Source organism: Aethalodelphis obliquidens, unplaced genomic scaffold, assembly GCF_003676395.1.
Source record: "Aethalodelphis obliquidens isolate GAN/ISIS:26980383/991018 unplaced genomic scaffold, ASM367639v1 scaffold1, whole genome shotgun sequence".
In the NCBI taxonomy this organism is placed as follows: domain Eukaryota; kingdom Metazoa; phylum Chordata; class Mammalia; order Artiodactyla; family Delphinidae; genus Aethalodelphis; species Aethalodelphis obliquidens.
This window is the reverse complement of record NW_020837945.1, coordinates 95947276-95963450: the sequence shown is the minus strand read 5'-3', so window position 1 is coordinate 95963450 and position 16175 is coordinate 95947276. Positions and strand designations below refer to the sequence as shown.

General features: G+C 38.4%; 1 protein-coding gene and 1 non-coding gene across 4 annotated transcripts in view; one reads left to right on the top strand and one right to left on the bottom strand.

Annotated features, from left to right (window-relative positions):
• Positions 1-15931, top strand: part of GPR160 (G protein-coupled receptor 160) — a 30892-nt gene extending 14961 nt beyond the window's left edge. For all 3 annotated transcript variants that reach the window (XM_027112064.1, XM_027112073.1, XM_027112082.1), the window contains exons 2-3: positions 9387-9501; positions 14508-15931. In XM_027112064.1, the coding sequence (XP_026967865.1) occupies positions 14578-15594 (1017 nt within the window). In that variant the 5' untranslated portion in view covers positions 9387-9501; positions 14508-14577 and the 3' untranslated portion in view covers positions 15595-15931. The remainder of the gene's footprint in view (positions 1-9386; positions 9502-14507) is intronic.
• Positions 5957-6081, bottom strand: LOC113623978 (small nucleolar RNA SNORA40). The gene has a single exon (XR_003434151.1). It is a non-coding gene; the product is annotated as a small nucleolar RNA SNORA40 (small nucleolar RNA).
• Positions 15932-16175: the final 244 nt, after the last annotated feature.

Genomic DNA, 16175 nt, shown 5'->3' with positions numbered 1-16175 from the left:
TTCTGCCATTTGTAGCAATGTGGATGGACCTAGTGAAATAAGGTGCTTAGTGAAATAAGTCAGAGAAAGACAAATACTATATGATATGATGTATATGTGGAATCTAAAAAATAAAACAAACAAATGTATACACCAAAACAGAAACATATTCACAGATTAAAAAAACAAACTAGTGGTTACCAGTAGGGAGAGGGAAGGAGGGAGGGGCAAGATAGGGGTATGGGATTAAGAGACACAAACTACTATGTATAAAATAGATAAGCAACAAGGATATATTGATAGCACTGGGAATTATAGCCATTGTCTTGTAATAACTTTTAATGGAGAATAATCTAAAAATACTGAATCACTGTGCCATACACCTGAAACCAATATAATATTGTAAATCAACTATAATAAAAATAATGAAATTAATCAATATAAGGAGATGTGTATGTTATATTTTCTGAATCCTGAGAGAATGGAAAAAACAGGTGGGTGTTTATGGTAGTAGTGTTAAGCTGGCATAGGTCTGGGATGCTGTTGTCAATGACTTATAGGACAGCTTGACCCTGGTTGATTGGGGAGGCTATCCCAGGTTGTGTGAAGTTGAAAAAAGGATCTCCCTTAGGTGATTGGCCTGGTTCACTTTCTCAGCAATGACCGACAGACCCGTAGTTTTAGAAACTATGGACAACTGAACTTGAGCAGTGTCATCATCTCTCTGATTGTTGAGTCATCCCAGGAGCCATGTTCAGTAGCTTGGGACTGCCAGTGAGGTCTCATTGAGCAGGGGTTTCTGATTGGTACTTTCCAGATCACTGTATGCTTAAACCCCTTCCTTTGCTTGAGAGCAGGACTAAAGTTGATGATAATCATTGAGAACTAGGAAGCAGTCTCTAGTTCAAATGTCCTTTGAGGACTAAACCTCTATAAACATGTTTACTAAGCAGTTGTCCCATATGTATTTGGACATTTCTGGTGGTGGTGCAAACACTAGCTCCCAAACTAACATGTCCTCCTTTTGAAGAATTCCCAATCTGGTAACCCTTTAACTATTACTCTTGTGAATCCGTTTCCCCTATGTGTTGACTTCTTTAGGTATATTCCTATTTATTGCTATCTTTCTTAAAATTTGGTGGCAAAAGCAATTAATACAAGGTATGCAACTCCCTTCTCCTTAATTCTGAACACTGTACTTGTATTAATCTGTGTGTTCACACCAAAATGATGAAGAGATGAATATATATGTGTGGAATTTGCAATAAATAAGACACAGTCACACTGTGAGGGAGGGATATGTGAAAATACACATCACCAGAATATTAATTTATAAGTGAACCTAGGGCATTGGGTAAAAATTAATGATAGCTGTATGGAAAACCAAATCTCATCAATGTAACCTAATTTTTTCAAGAACATAGTAAGGATCTGGAGGAAACAGGGCACATATGTCTTGACTTTCTCATGCTGTTGATTTAATTATGAATAACATAATCAGCAACAACCCAGGGAAACATGGTTTAGCTTATATGATACCAGTCAGATGGTGGGAAGGTCAGAGACATCAAGGATATGGTGCTGGTGCAGGATAGCGCTTGCCAGTTAACCCTTCAGAGGTCAGTCTGGGGCCCAGTCCCATTAAATAAACTTTATGACTACTGATGTATTGTGTATATATTGGTGTGCCAGAATACTGGAAACAGAAGTCAAAATAACCTGGATAAATTAGGTACTTAACAAACTGGACAATGTCAAATGAAGGCTAATTTTGTAAGCAGGAAGTTCAGATTGGAGAATGATTGGCTCTGTGCCTAGTCTGGCAGAACAAGCCCCTGGGCCGTGATGAATCACAAGGTAGTGGAGCCATCAATGACTATTATACGAGTATGTGCACAGTACCACATCTCGTAAGTCAGTGCTCTGGCTAAGGATACTTTTAGGAGGCTGAGAAGTAGGCAAAACATACAGTGAAGGCTTACAGTGGATAAAAATTTTGAAATAGAAGCAGAAACATAAATGCAGCAAGATGGGAGGGATATGAAAAAGAAGCAATTAGAAGTATTTTGTATTAAGTAGGATAGGCTAAAATGCTGTAAAAATAGGTAAAAAATACAGTGGCTCAAATTCAGTACAAGTTTATTGCTGTCATATAACAGTCCTGGGCGGATATTTCAGGTCATTGGGGGTCCCTCTATATTCAGGGACCCGGCTGATGGTAGCCCGGCTGCCTTCACCATGTGTCCTGCAGAGTTGCTCTGGTTGCCCGTAGGAAGGCGGAATGAGCTTTGCCCAGAAAGGGCTACTATCATGTCTGCTCACATCCCATTGGCTAGAAGTCAGTCATGTGACCATACCTCACTGCAAGGGAGACTGGGAAATATAGGTCCCCTGTGGGCTTCAGGAAGAGAAGAGAGCACAGGTTTTGAAAACCACTAACCGTTTCTGCCATACCTCTAAGAAACAGCAGTTGACAACAGATTTCTCATTAACAATAACATTTAGAATACAAAAGAGTACATACCTTCAACTTAGAATTTAATACTAGTTAAACCATCATTCAAGAATGGTCAGCAGTCCCTATGGAGGAGAAATTTGGCAATATATGGCTATGTAAAGATGGAGGCAGAGATAGGTGTTATGCTGTCACAAGCCAAGGAATGCCAGGAGCCTCCAGAAGCTGGAAAAAGCAAGGAAGGATGCTCCTCTAGAGCCTTCAAAGGGAGCATGGCTCTGTTGAGACCTTGATTTCAGATTTCTGGGCTCCAGAACTGTGAGAAAATTAATTTCTTTTCTTTTGACTACCTGGTGGTAATTTGTTATGGCAGCCCTAGGGAACTAATACATCTACCTAGGACCACAACGATTTTCTCCTGTTTTCTTCTAAAAATTTCAGTTTCACTTTTACATTTAGCCTTATGATCCATTTTGAGTTTACTTTGTGTATGATGTGAGGTAAGGGTTAAGGTTAATTTTTCCCATATGGATATATGGTTTCCAGCACCATTTTTAGAAAAGACTATCCTTTCCCCCATTAATTACCTTGTACTTTTGTTGAGAATCAATTGACCATAAATATGTGGGTCTACTTCTGGATTCTCTTCTGTTTGATTTATAGGACTATCCTTATGCTAATACCCTCTCTTTATTTCTATACCTTTATAGCAAGTCTTAAAATCAGGTAGTGTAAGTTCACCAACTTTGTTGCTCTTAAAAATTATTTTGGCTCTGCTGGGTTCTTTACATTTCCATATAAATTGTACAATCAGCTTGCCAATTTCAACAAAAAAACTGGCCGAGTCTTAACAATCCATCATATATGTCTCCATGGATTTAGATCTTCTTTAATTTCTGTTTTATTCAATATTTTATTTATTTATTTGTAAGTGTAAAGGATTTTTTTTTAATTGTATAAAACAGGCAAAATTATTTAGGTCAATACATTCTGAAGGAATTTCACATGTTCTGATTCCTTCCACTGCCAGTCACTTAGTTCCTCCAAGGTTTGAGTCATAATCTTCAAGATAAGATAGCCCTTTCAAAAAGAACTTTTGCTCAGTCCACAGTTGTCATGTCAGTCAGTCCACAATTCTTCTAGGTCACCTTCTTTGATCTCCCATAGAATATGGACACACTTTAAAAATTCCCCATCTGTAATTTTTGGGATCCAATTTCCTCAAGCAATTTACTTTAGGACCATGTTTAGGGTCAGAGGAGACGGCTCTGACTGGTTCTGAATTTTAGACACCCTCTAAACATGCATTAAGTTGAAATCAGATTACTCCTAAGCTATCACACCCTAGAACAGTACATATCATTGGGCTATGCCACTACCTTTTTTTTTTTTTAACATCTTTATTGGAGTATAATTGCTTTACAATGGTGTGTTAGTTTCTGCTGTATAACAAAGTGAATCAGCTATACATATACGTATATCCCCATTTCTCTTGCCTCTCCCTCCCACCCTCCCTATCCCACCCCTCTAGGTGGACACAAAGCACCAAGCTGATCTCCCTGTGCCATGCGGCTGCTTCCCACTAGCTATCTTACATTTAGTAGTGTATATATGTCCATGCCACTCTCACTTTGTCCCAGCTTACCTTTCTGCCTCTCCGTGTCCTCAAGTCCATTCTCTACATCTGCGTGTTTATTCCTGTCCTGCCCCTAGTTCTTCAGAACCTTTTTTTTTTCCCTTTTAGATTCCATATATATGTGTTAACATATGGTATTTGTTTTTCTCTTTCTGACTTACCTCACTCTGTATGACAGACTCTGGGTCCATCTACCTCACTACAAATAACTCAATTTTGTTTCTCTTTATGGCTGAGTAATATTCCATTGTATATATGTGCCACATCTTCCTTATCCATTCATCTGTTGATGGGACACTTAGGTTGCTTCCATGTCCTGGCTATTGTAAATAGTACTGCAATGAACATTGTGGTACATGACTTTTTCTGAATTATGGTTTTCTCAGGGTATATGCCTGGTAGTGGGATTGCTGGGTCGTATGGTAGTTCTATTTTTAGTTTTTTAAGGAACCTCCATACTGTTCTCCACAGTGGCTGTATCAATTTACATTCCCACCAACAGTGTAGGAGGATTCCCTTTTCTCCACACCCTCTCCAGCATTTATTGTTTGTAGATTTTTTGACGATGGCCATTGTGACCGGTGTGAGGTGATACCTCATTGTAGTTTTGATTTGTATTTCTCTAATGATTAGTGATATTGAGCATCCTTTCATGTGTTTGTTAGCACTCTGTGTATCTTCTTTGGAGAAATGTCTATTTAGGTCTTCTGCCCAGTTTTGGATTGGGTTGTTTGCTTTTTTGATATTGAGCTGCATGAGCTGCTTGTATATTTTGGAGATTAATCCTTTCTCAGTTGCTTCGTTTGCAAATATTTTCTCCCATTCTGAGGGTTGTCTTTTCATCTTGTTTATGGTTTCCTTTGCTGTGCAAAAGCTTTTAGGTTTCATTAGGTCCCATTTGTTTATTTTTGTTTTTATTTCCACTTCTCTAGGAGGTGGGTCAAAAAGGATCTTGCTGTGATTTATGTCATAGAGTGTTCTGCCTGTTTTCCTCTAAGAGTTTTATAGTGTATGGCCTTACATTTAGGTCTTTAATCCATTTTGAGTTTATTTTTGTGCATGGTGTTAGGGAGTTTTCCAATTTCATTCTTTTACATGTAGCTGTCCAGTTTTCCCAGCACCATTTATCGAAGAGGCTATCTTTTCTCCATTGTATATTCTTGCCTCCTTTATCAAAGATAAGGTGACCATAGGTGCATGGGTTTATCTCTGGGCTTTCTAGCCTGTTCCATTGATCTATATTTCTGTTTTTGTGCCAGTACCATACTGTCTTGATTACTGTAGCTTTGTAGTATAGTCTGAAGTCAGGGAGCCTGATTCCTCCAGGTTTGTTTTTCTTTCTTAAGATTGCTTTGGCTATTCAGCGTCTTTTGTGTTTCCATACAAATTGTGAAATTTTTTGTTCTAGTTCTGTGAAAAATGCCATCGGTAGTTTGATAGGGATTGCATTGAATCTGTAGATTCCTCTGGGTAGTATAGTCTTTTTCACAATGTTGATTCTTCCCATCCAAGAACATGGTATATCTCTCTATCTGTTTGTATCATCTTTAATTTCTTTCATCAGTGTCTTATAGTTTTCTACATACAGGTCTTTTGTCTCCTTAGGTAGGTTTACTCCTAGGTATTTTATTCTTTTTGTTGCAATGGTAAATGGGAGTCTTTCCTTTATGCCAGTACCTTTTTCAAGTCCAGACACTGTGTTCTCAAGATACAAGCCTTAAAAAAGAAGCCATCTTTGTTTCATGTCAACATTAAAATTAGAGTACTAAATCAGTATAGCTGATAATTTCCCTTATATCTTATGCTTTTAAATTATCAATTTTATAGTCCTGGAAGCAACCTTTATGTTTGTAAATACCCCCATCACTTGAACCTGTTTTAAGTATCATGTTCCTTCTTCTGTATCAAAACTCATACTGAAGAATGAGCTCTGGGTTACAAAGGAGGATTTATTTTTGCATCTGTCTGTAAGTCTTTGTCCACGAATTACACAAAAGCAAACACAAGTACCATTTCTGCAATGTTTAAAATATTCAGAATACTGTGCTTGCCTGTGCTTTGGCAAATTTATCCCTAAATGTTCCATAGTTTTGATGCTATGGCAAATGTTATTTCATTTTCCAATTATTTATCACTGGTATATAGAAATACAATTTTTAAAAAATTAACCCGCAACCTTGCTAAATTCACTTGTTACCTTTTGTAGCTCTTGTTTCAGACTTTCTAAGTACATGATCATGTCACCCATGATTAAAGACAGCTTTACTTCTTTCTTTACAGACTACATGCCTTTTATTTCTTGTTAATGACTTACCGCACTGGCTAGGACCTCTAATAAAATGTTGAGGAGGGTTGTAGGGTGGACATCCTTGCATTGTTCCTGATTTTAGGAGGAAAAAGCCCACTCTTTCATCATTTGAACTTAGATGTGGGTTTTTCATAGATGCTTTTTATCTGGTTGGGAAGTTCCCTTCTATTATTTGTTTTCATGAGAGTTTTTATCATGTTGGATTTTGTTAAATGCTTTTTCTACATCTGTTCAGATGATCATATAGTTTTTCTCCTTTATTCTGTTAACACGATGAAGTACATCGATTTTCTAATGTTAAACCAAGATTGCATAAACTGTGGTGTATTAGATTATATTATTATTTTCATATATTAATGAATTTAATTTTTTCGTTAAGGATTTTTGCCTCTATATTCTTAAGGAATGATGCTTTGTAATTTAGTTTTCTTGAAATGTCTTTGGTTTTGTTATAAGGGTAATTCTGGTCTTGTAAAATGAGTTGGAATGTGTTTCTCTCTTCTGTTCTCTTTAAGCTTGGAATTTCTTCCTTAAATGTTGGGCAGAATACATCAGTGAAGACATCTGAGCCTAGAATTTTCTTTGTGGGAAGGTTTTTAAGTACAAAATCAGTTTCTTTAATAGGGATCTTTTTGTTTGCGTTTTGGTAGTCCATGTCTTTCCAGAAATGTGTGTGTCATCACAGTTGTCTCATTTATTGGAATAAAATTATTCTTTTAAAAAAATATTTATTTTTGGCTGCATTGGGTCTTTGTTGCTGTGGGCGGGCTTTCTCTAGGTGGAGCGAGCAGGGGCTTCTCATTGCAGTGGCTTCTCTTGTTGCAGAGCACGGGCTGTAACAGGCGCACGGGCTTCAGTAGTTGTGGCATGGGGGCTCAGTAGTTGTGGCATGGGGGCTCAGTAGTTGTGGCTCGTGGGCTCTAGAGTGCAGGCTCAGTAGTTGTGGTGCACGGGCTTAGTTGCTCCACGGCATGTGGGATCTTCCCAGACCAGGGCTCGAACCCATGTCCCCTGCATTGGCAGGCGGATTCTTAACCACTGCACCACCAGGGAAGTCCCGGAATAAAATTATTCTTAATAGTCCCCTATTATCTTTTTAATGTTTATAGGATCTGTGCTGAGGTCCTCTCTCTCCTAATTTTGGTAAGTTCTTTCTCAGTTTGGTTGGAGGTTTACAATTTTATTGGTTTTTAGAAAGAAGCAGCTTTTGGTTCATTGTGTTTTTTTGTTATTTTTGTTTGTTTTTAAAATTCCATTGTCTTCTGTTCTTTAGCTTACTTCCTTTAGCTTACTTTAGGGTTTAATTTACTCTTCTTTTTCTTTTTCTTTTTGGCCGCACCACGCAGCTGTGGGATCTTAGTTCCCTGACAGGTATTGAACCCGGGCCCTCAGCAGTGAAAGCGTGGAGTCATAACCACTGGACTATGAGGGAATTCCCTTACTCTTCTTTTTCTTAAGGCGGAAATTCAGGTCACTGAATCAAGACCTTATTTTCCAATACAGGCAAATATAAGAATCTCAGAACGATACAGTCAAGAGCAATTAATGTAGTGGAAATTAAAACTGAATTTTGCTTTTGCTGGTTTTCTTATATTTGCTTTGCTGCTTTTCAAAGTTCTTTTTTCTACTGTAGATTTATAAATTCTGATAATATAAATAATACATGCTAATTCTTAAAGAAATGTTCAGGGTACAGAGAATTATAAGGAATTTTATGCATCAGGATAGGCCGTAACATATAATCACAAAACCCTTCCAGCTTGATACAACAAACTTTATTTCTTGCTTACACTGTACATCCATTCTGAATCACCTGGGGCTTTGCTCCACTGCTCCACACAGTCACTCAAGGACCCAGATTGACAGAGGTCCCACTGTCTTTGAGCTGTACTGTCTGGAACACATCCTGTTTATTCCGTGTGGCAGGGGAAGAGAACACTGAAGGGGCTCTCATGGGATCCTTTGGGTGCCAGTAAGCTACACAGTCACTCTTATTTGGAAAGCTCTTTCATATACATAAATTGGATCCCTTTCTACATTTCCAGTTGTGAGTTGAGCCATAATTGTGTCTTACTGAAGAGCTTTGAAATGAAACCTGAGGTTGAACTTCAAGCTTCAACGCTTAGCAGTCACACATCCTAGGGAAATGAGCTTGTTAACCCCCGAGCAGTTCCTCATGCAAAAAAATAATATCTACCCTTCATGATTGTTGTAAGGATTGGATAAAAGGTACATAAAATCCCTGGACAAGGCTCAATACATTATTTCTCCCAGAGGCTTTCTTCACTTGTGAGGCTCAGCAAATCCAGCTACAGTGCTAATCCCGTTTTCTGTGTAATAGTAGACCAGAACGTTAACTCTGCTCATCTTCCCGTCCTATTGTTCAATGCAGATGGTTTTGTTAGGAAACTTTTCTATGATTGCATAACACAACTATTTGATTGTAATTATGCTATGAAGTTATATACCTCTTTTTTACTCTCAAACTCTCATGAATGTACAGTGGATTTTCCAAAAGCTACATGTGTGATATCACAGCTGATTTTATAGATGAGAATCCAGCTGTCTGCCGTTGAGCCAGATACTAAAGTAATTTGGGAAATGTCAAAGTGCCACTCCGCTCACTCAATTTTTTTGTTTGGGAAAACAGAGTAATTTTTCACTTTAAAAAATGTTACTCACGTTAACATGCACCAAGTGTCAAAAGGTCCTGAAATGAAAGTTTGAGAGCTGCTAGTTTAGACTCTGAACCTGTGGGTGAAAACTGCAATGTAGGCAGTATTTCTATAAACAGATACCATGTTATCTGCACCCATATCTCAGGGTCTTCGGTGACTTTTAATCTAAGTATCCCTTTCCTTCCTTTTGATGGAAAAAAGAAGTTACTTGCCGTAATCCTACAAATAGTTACAGTTTCTCTAAGCAGAGATCTGGAGGCAGTTACAGTGAATTCCAGTTATTTAGGTGGCTATTAATGACGGTTATTTTATTTTCTATCTTTCACACAGAGCTTATTCACATGGCATTTTGGTATGCCAGGAACCAGAAGTGAGATACTTAAAGGCAGTAAAACTGAAGTAAAATAGGAAGATCAGCTAAGAAAGACCTACTGGAGAAAGCAAAGTAAGTGTGGTGTGTTGTTAAGAATTAATTGGGTTATAAGTGGAAAAGCAGAGACTGGGTCAGTGAAAAGAAGTCGTCGTTTGTGTCCCTCAGGCCCTGCTAATACTTCTAAACTGACCAGATCACACAGCAAGCCCAAAGATGCCCTGAAAAGGACCTGCACATTAACTTCTTGAATTGTGTATGAAGCATGACTTGATTCATAAGTAGTTTAAAACATCATGCAGGAAAAGGATCATATCTTCATAAATCTTTGCATCCCAGTAGGTTAATGTGAACATTTTTCAAGGGAAAATTGGAGGACGGGTAGCCCATCAAAGGCTTTTTGTCTTCTACAGGGAGGTTTTTTTAAAGAACAAAATAGTGGAATTTTGAATACTTTCAGTGGTTTATGGAGTAAGTAGGGTTTAACATTTTCATCTAAGAAAGTTTTCATTGGTTTCCATGATTATGGTGTTCAGGAACCATTGTAAAATGACCAAAACCTCATTTTCCAACATACATTTTTCCATACAGTCCCTTTGACTGCTTTTTATTGCCTCAAGTTGCATATCTTCCCTAGGCCTTGTCTCTGAAGTTTCTTCCAGCTTTATGTTTCTCTTGCATATTCCATTTCAGATTTGTTGTCTTCTTTCTCCCCATCTTCTTCTGAAGAGGTTCTTGGTTAGTGCCTCGGTGGCTGTGGCTGACCCTCTGCCCCCGACCCGCTTCCTTGGCCCCTGGGAGACACTCAGGGTTGCTTCCCTCCTGCAGGGACAGGCCTGCTGTCCTGGCCTTCCAATCAGCTCCCCTGGGAGAGTCAGTGGTGAAATGGAAACTGAGGAAACATCCCTTGGATGTTGCTTACTTAAGTACGATTCCTTAGCTTTAATTTTGGATAGGACTGTAAAGGGTACAGTCATTTTATACTGATAATCCTTTCTTTTATCCTAAACATGCTTTTTTTGTTTTGTTTTGTTTTGTTTTTCCGGTATGCGGGCCTCTCACTGCTGTGGCCTCTCCCGTTGCAGAGCGCAGGCTCCAGACGCGCAGGCTCAGCGGCCATGGCCCACGGGCCCAGCCGCTCCACGGCATGTGGGATCTTCCCGGACCGGGGCACAAACCCATGTCCCCTGCATCGGCAGGCGGACTCTCAACCACTGCGCCACCAAGGAAGCCCTAAACATGCTTTTTTAATAAGTGGGTCTTTATAAATATGAACCCACATCGTTTCCCTTCCCCACCCCCATTCTGAACCAACATTTGCTATTTAAAACTAAGCCTGTTTTTTTTCTTGGCACAAGGATTTCATATGGTCTTAACCATTCCACCCAGGTTTCCTTATCCAAGGCCAGTAGTGTTTGTCAAGGTGGCAGCCATGATTCTGTGCCCCTGTATATCAAATCTGGAATGGAACTTTTTCTGAGAGGGAAAAGTTAAACTATATAGTATATTTGAGTATAGGAAAAAAATTGAGCATACAAAAGAACTTGTTTCATTTGTTCTTTTATAACCTATAGTTATGAAAATAGGTATTGGATGATTTTTTATAACTCTTTACATATACATGTGTGTGTAAATAGATACATTATTTGTGTGTCTTAATAACTTAGCTAATGACAAGGTACATTGATGGCCATGAGAATATGTTAAAGAAAAAAATATTTATGATCCTTGTTAAAGAACAATGAGGCAGACTTTATTCAAGATGACTGCAGTAGGTGTGGGGACCACAATAATGGGATTTTGCAGTTGGGGTTGGGGGGGTATAGAGACTGGACTCAACTCCAAGTACAACAAGGAAAAGGGGGAATTTATACCCAAGGAGGAAGGTGGGGGTCAGGTCAGTGAATGGACTGTTACCAAGGAAACATCAGGGGTTAAGAGGGGATTCTGGTGAAACTGACCTACCAGAATTCTTGCTGAAGGCAGGTCAAGGTGATTAGACATCACCTAGACTAAAGGATGATGGGGATGAGGAACCTGGTCAGATATTGAGAGATCAGATATTGAGAGTGAGAGATCCTGCCTAAACCGACTTAGCAATATTTTTGCTAAAACTGGACAATGAAAAGACAAATACAGAAGCTCAAAAGTTGGCCTAGCTGAAGAGAGTTGAATTCTCTTCTCAACTAGGAGAGACTCTTTGTCAACTTAGGGTTCATTCTGTCAACAGAACTGGTGGCCCTCTCCCTCTCTTTTCTTTACCCTCAGACAGTATCCTCACTACTTCCTTGAAATTAATCATGTTACCTGTAGGCGAATTGTTTTTTTTACTTTTCAGACTTGATACTCCCTTACTTTTTTTCTGTAAAGTTTGAGAAAATCAGAAAAACCTATAATACTACCATATTAATAACCTGATATGTATCTTTTCAGTCTCTTTCTATACATGTATAATATCTGTAAAAAATTAGATGACATGTTGCTGCATAATTTTTTATCCTGCATTTCACTTAAGTAAACATACTGTGGAAATTTATCATGGTATTTTTTTTTTAACATGTAACAAAACCACAAGGCATAACAACATTTAACAAGTATAGAAAAGGTAGAGTGAAAACTAAGTCTTCCTATCCCGAGAAACTTTTTTTTTTTTTTTAATATATTTATTTATTTTTGGCTGTGTTGGGTCTTCGTTTCTGTGCGAGGGCTTTCTCTAGTTGTGGCAAGCGGGGGCCACTCTTCATCGCGGTGCGCGGGCCTCTCACTGTCGCGGCCTCTCTTGTTGCGGAGCACACGCTCCAGACGCGCAGGCTCAGTAGTTGTGGCTCACAGGCCCAGTTGCTCCGCGGCATGTGGGACCCTCCCAGACCAGGGCTCGAACCCGTATCCCCTGCATTGGCAGGCAGATTCTCAACCACTGTGCCACCAGGGAAGCCCCCGAGAAACATTTTTAATGGCTGCATAATAGTACATCGTAAGGATGTATCACTTTATTTTTATTTTAATTTTTTAAATTTTTGGCTGTGTTGGGTCTTTGTTGTTGTGTGCGGGCTCCTCACTGTGGTGGGTTCTCTTGTTGCGGAGCATCAGCTTCAGTAGTTGTGGCACACGGGCTCAGTAGTTGTGGCTCACGGGCTCTAGAGCGCAGGCTCAGTAGCTGTGGCCCACGGGCTTAGTTGCTCCGCGGCATGTGGGATCTTCCCGGACCAGGGCTCAAACCCGTGTCTCCTGCATTGGCAGGCGGATTCTTAACCACTGCGCCACCAGGGAAGCCCCAAGGATGTATCACTTTTTTTTTTTTTTTTTTTTTTTTTTTGCGGTACACGGGCCTCTCACTGTTGTGGCCTCCCCCGTTGCGGAGCACAGGCTCCGGACGCGCAGGCTCAACGGCCATGGCTCACGGGCCCAGCCGCTCCGCGGCATGTGGGATCTTCCCGGACCGGGGCACGAACCCGTGTCCCCTGCATCAGCAGGTGGACTCTCAACCACTGCACCACCAGGGAAGCCCAGGATGTATCACTTTTAATGCATTCCTAATTGTTGACATTCATGGGTAGGTTTTTTGTTATTGTTTGGGTTTTGTTTTGCTGTTATAAACACTGGTTGAACAGTCTTGCAGAAACAATTTTGGGTCAACTGTGTTTTGTTTTTTTTTTTAAGGCTAAATTTGTGTGGGTTTTTCTTTTTTTTTAGACTAAATTTCTTGAATTTCCTTCCTTTTCTTCCATCCTTTCCTGATTTCTTCCTCTTTGAACTTTCCCTTTCATCATCTTTTTCCTGCTTTGAATGCATTTATCACTCAAGCTCAGCTCCTGTTCCTTTGCCCTTACCTAGCAATTCTTAACGTTCTCAGGTATCCCTACTGCTTCCCTGTATTCTTTCATCTCTCCAGGTGCTACACCTGATGAATCTTTTTCCTCAACCAATATTTTCATGATTTTCAGCTGAACCGTCTGTTTTATATCTTTGAGCTTCAGATTTATTTGAATGATGATCCTGCAGCTAAAAAGATTTGAAACCAGCTATACTAAAGGGGCCTCATAAGCATTATCTAAATTTCACGGACAGAAAGACAAAAACGGGTAATGTCTGGTGTCAGAGTGGGACTGAGTCAACAGCTATCAGTGGATTGTTCTGAGTATTCCTATCAGGCTGCTATTTGAAGCCTATGTGTGTGTATATATATATATATATAATATTATACATATTATATATTATCTATAATATATATTATCTATAATATGTATATATTATATATATTATATATATATTTTTTGTATTTTCTTGGAATGTATTTTATTTTTAGAAGTCAAACTTGCTAAATGTTTTTTTCCCAAAGGAGAAAATTCAAACCATCAATGTGATCTCTTATTCACAACATAGTTAATAGTAGAATGATCTCATGATTATGTCATGACTTAATGCAGGAACCTTCCAGTTTTTTGGAAAGAAGGATCTCAGTTTTTATTTCCAAGGAACTATTCTCTTTCTAGGAGAGTAAGGGAGTGAAAATCAGGTATCCTAGATCCTCCTTCTAGAGCTACACGGAGTTTCTATGCCTTTTTTCTGAATTATTCCCAGCTCTTCAGTTATAAAATTGGATGACATAAAACATGGCTTGTTTTTACAGTAGATGTATTTCTAAGAGTGTTTCTGTCATTTTTTTAAATTAATTTTTATTGGAGTATAGTTGCTTTATAATGTTGTGTTAGTTTCTGCTGTACAGCAAAGTGAATCAGCTATATGAAGCCTATATTTTGGCTCTGGTAGATAAAAGTGTTTTTCTACCTTTTTTCAACAAGTTATTAAAACCTGTGCTTCTGTAGAAGTTAGTAATTTATATAAAACAGTTTGGTTATAGATCTGAGAGCTCTGGACCATCTGGGTCTCAAAAAATGACGAGAGTATACACATTAATTATTCTTGATCATATTCTGTATTCTAAGTATAAGAAATATGTTTATTTGGGGAAATGATTGGATTAAAATAGATTTTTGAGATGAGGTGCTTGCTTTGTAAAGTTTTAAAACAGTGATAGCATCAAGATAACATCAAGGTTTTCTTTTCACTTTTCTTTGCAGGGATGGAAAATAAAGTGAAGCACTGTTTTATTGTAGCAGCAGGCCTTTGAAATTGAACTGAAAAAAAAAAATGACTGCTCTTACTTCAGAGAACTGCTCTTTTCAGTACCAGCTACATCAAACAAATCAGCCCCTAGATGGTAACTGTCTGTTATTCTTGATTACACTTGGGAAAATATTATTAAATATCCTCACACTAGGAATGAGAAGAAAAAACACCCATCAAAATTTTATGGAATATTTTTGCATTTCACTAGCATTTACTGATCTTCTACTTTTGGTGAATATTTCCATTATATCCTATTTCAGGGATTTTGTACTTTTAGGCATTAGGTTTACTAAATACCACATCTGCCTATTTACTCAAATTATTTCTTTTACTTACGGCTTTTTGCATTATCCAGTTTTTCTGACAGCTTGTATAGATTATTACCTGAATTTCTGTAAAGCCACCAAGCTTCCATTTAAGTGTCAAAAAGTATTTTATTTCTTTGCAGTTATTTTAATTTGGATTTCAGTCCTTACTTATGTTTTGGGAGATTCAGCTATCTACCAAAGCCTGAAGGTACAGAATGTTTATTCTTATCAGTGTCCTTTCTACATCAGCATTCAGAGTTACTGGCTGTCATTTTCCATGGTGATGATTTTATTTATGGCTTTTATAACCTCTTGGTCAGAAGTTATTACCTTGGTACAGGCTGTTAGGATAACTTCCTATATGAATGAGACTGTCCTATATTTTCCCTTTTCATCCCACTGTAGTTATACTGTGAGCTCTAAAAAAACACTCTTGCCCAAGTTGATTATCTGTTTTCTTGGTACCTGGTTACCATTTGTACTACTTCAAATAATTATCCTTTTACTTAAAGTACAGATTCCAGCGTACATCGAGATGAACATTCCGTGGTTGTACTTTGTCAATAGTTTTCTCATTGCTACAGTTTTTTGGTTTAATTGTCACAAACTTAATTTTAGAAACATGGCATTACCTGTGGATCCATTTGTCAACTGGAAATGCTGCTTCATTCCACTTACAATTCATAATCTTGAGCAGATTGAAAAGCCTATATCAGTAATAATTTGTTGACATGTTGCCATGTTAAAACTAAAACTAACAGCTACAAGAATTATAATTTTACAAATGGGAAAGAATGATGACTTGGGACATATAAAGAATGAACTGAACTGAAAGCTCTCCCCCACATCCCAAACTTTCATACCTTTTCAGAATATGTCTTTTTGGGATTGTGATATTATTGTTTTTTTTTTTTTTTAACAAAATACTTCCAATAAGAAATATTTATACCTGTTGACCATACTGATATTTGTGTTACCCAGAAAACTACTGGATACAAACTGTTAGGTAAATCTGCGATTCACTGCCAACTTTTCAAATTTAAATAAACATTTTTATTACACTTAGAGCAAGAAAATCAAGATTGTTTTCTTTAAATAATTTGGTGTAAATATTCTTTAACATAAGGGGAAAGATTAGTGCAATTTAAATTTAGCTAATTTTAGGACTTCCCTGGTGGCGCAGTGGTTAAGAATCCGCCTGCCAATGCAGGGGACACGGGTTCGAGCCCTGGTCCGGCAAGATCCTACATGCCGCGGAGCAACTAAGCCAGTGCGCCACAACTACCGAGCCTGCGCTCAAGAGCCTGCGAG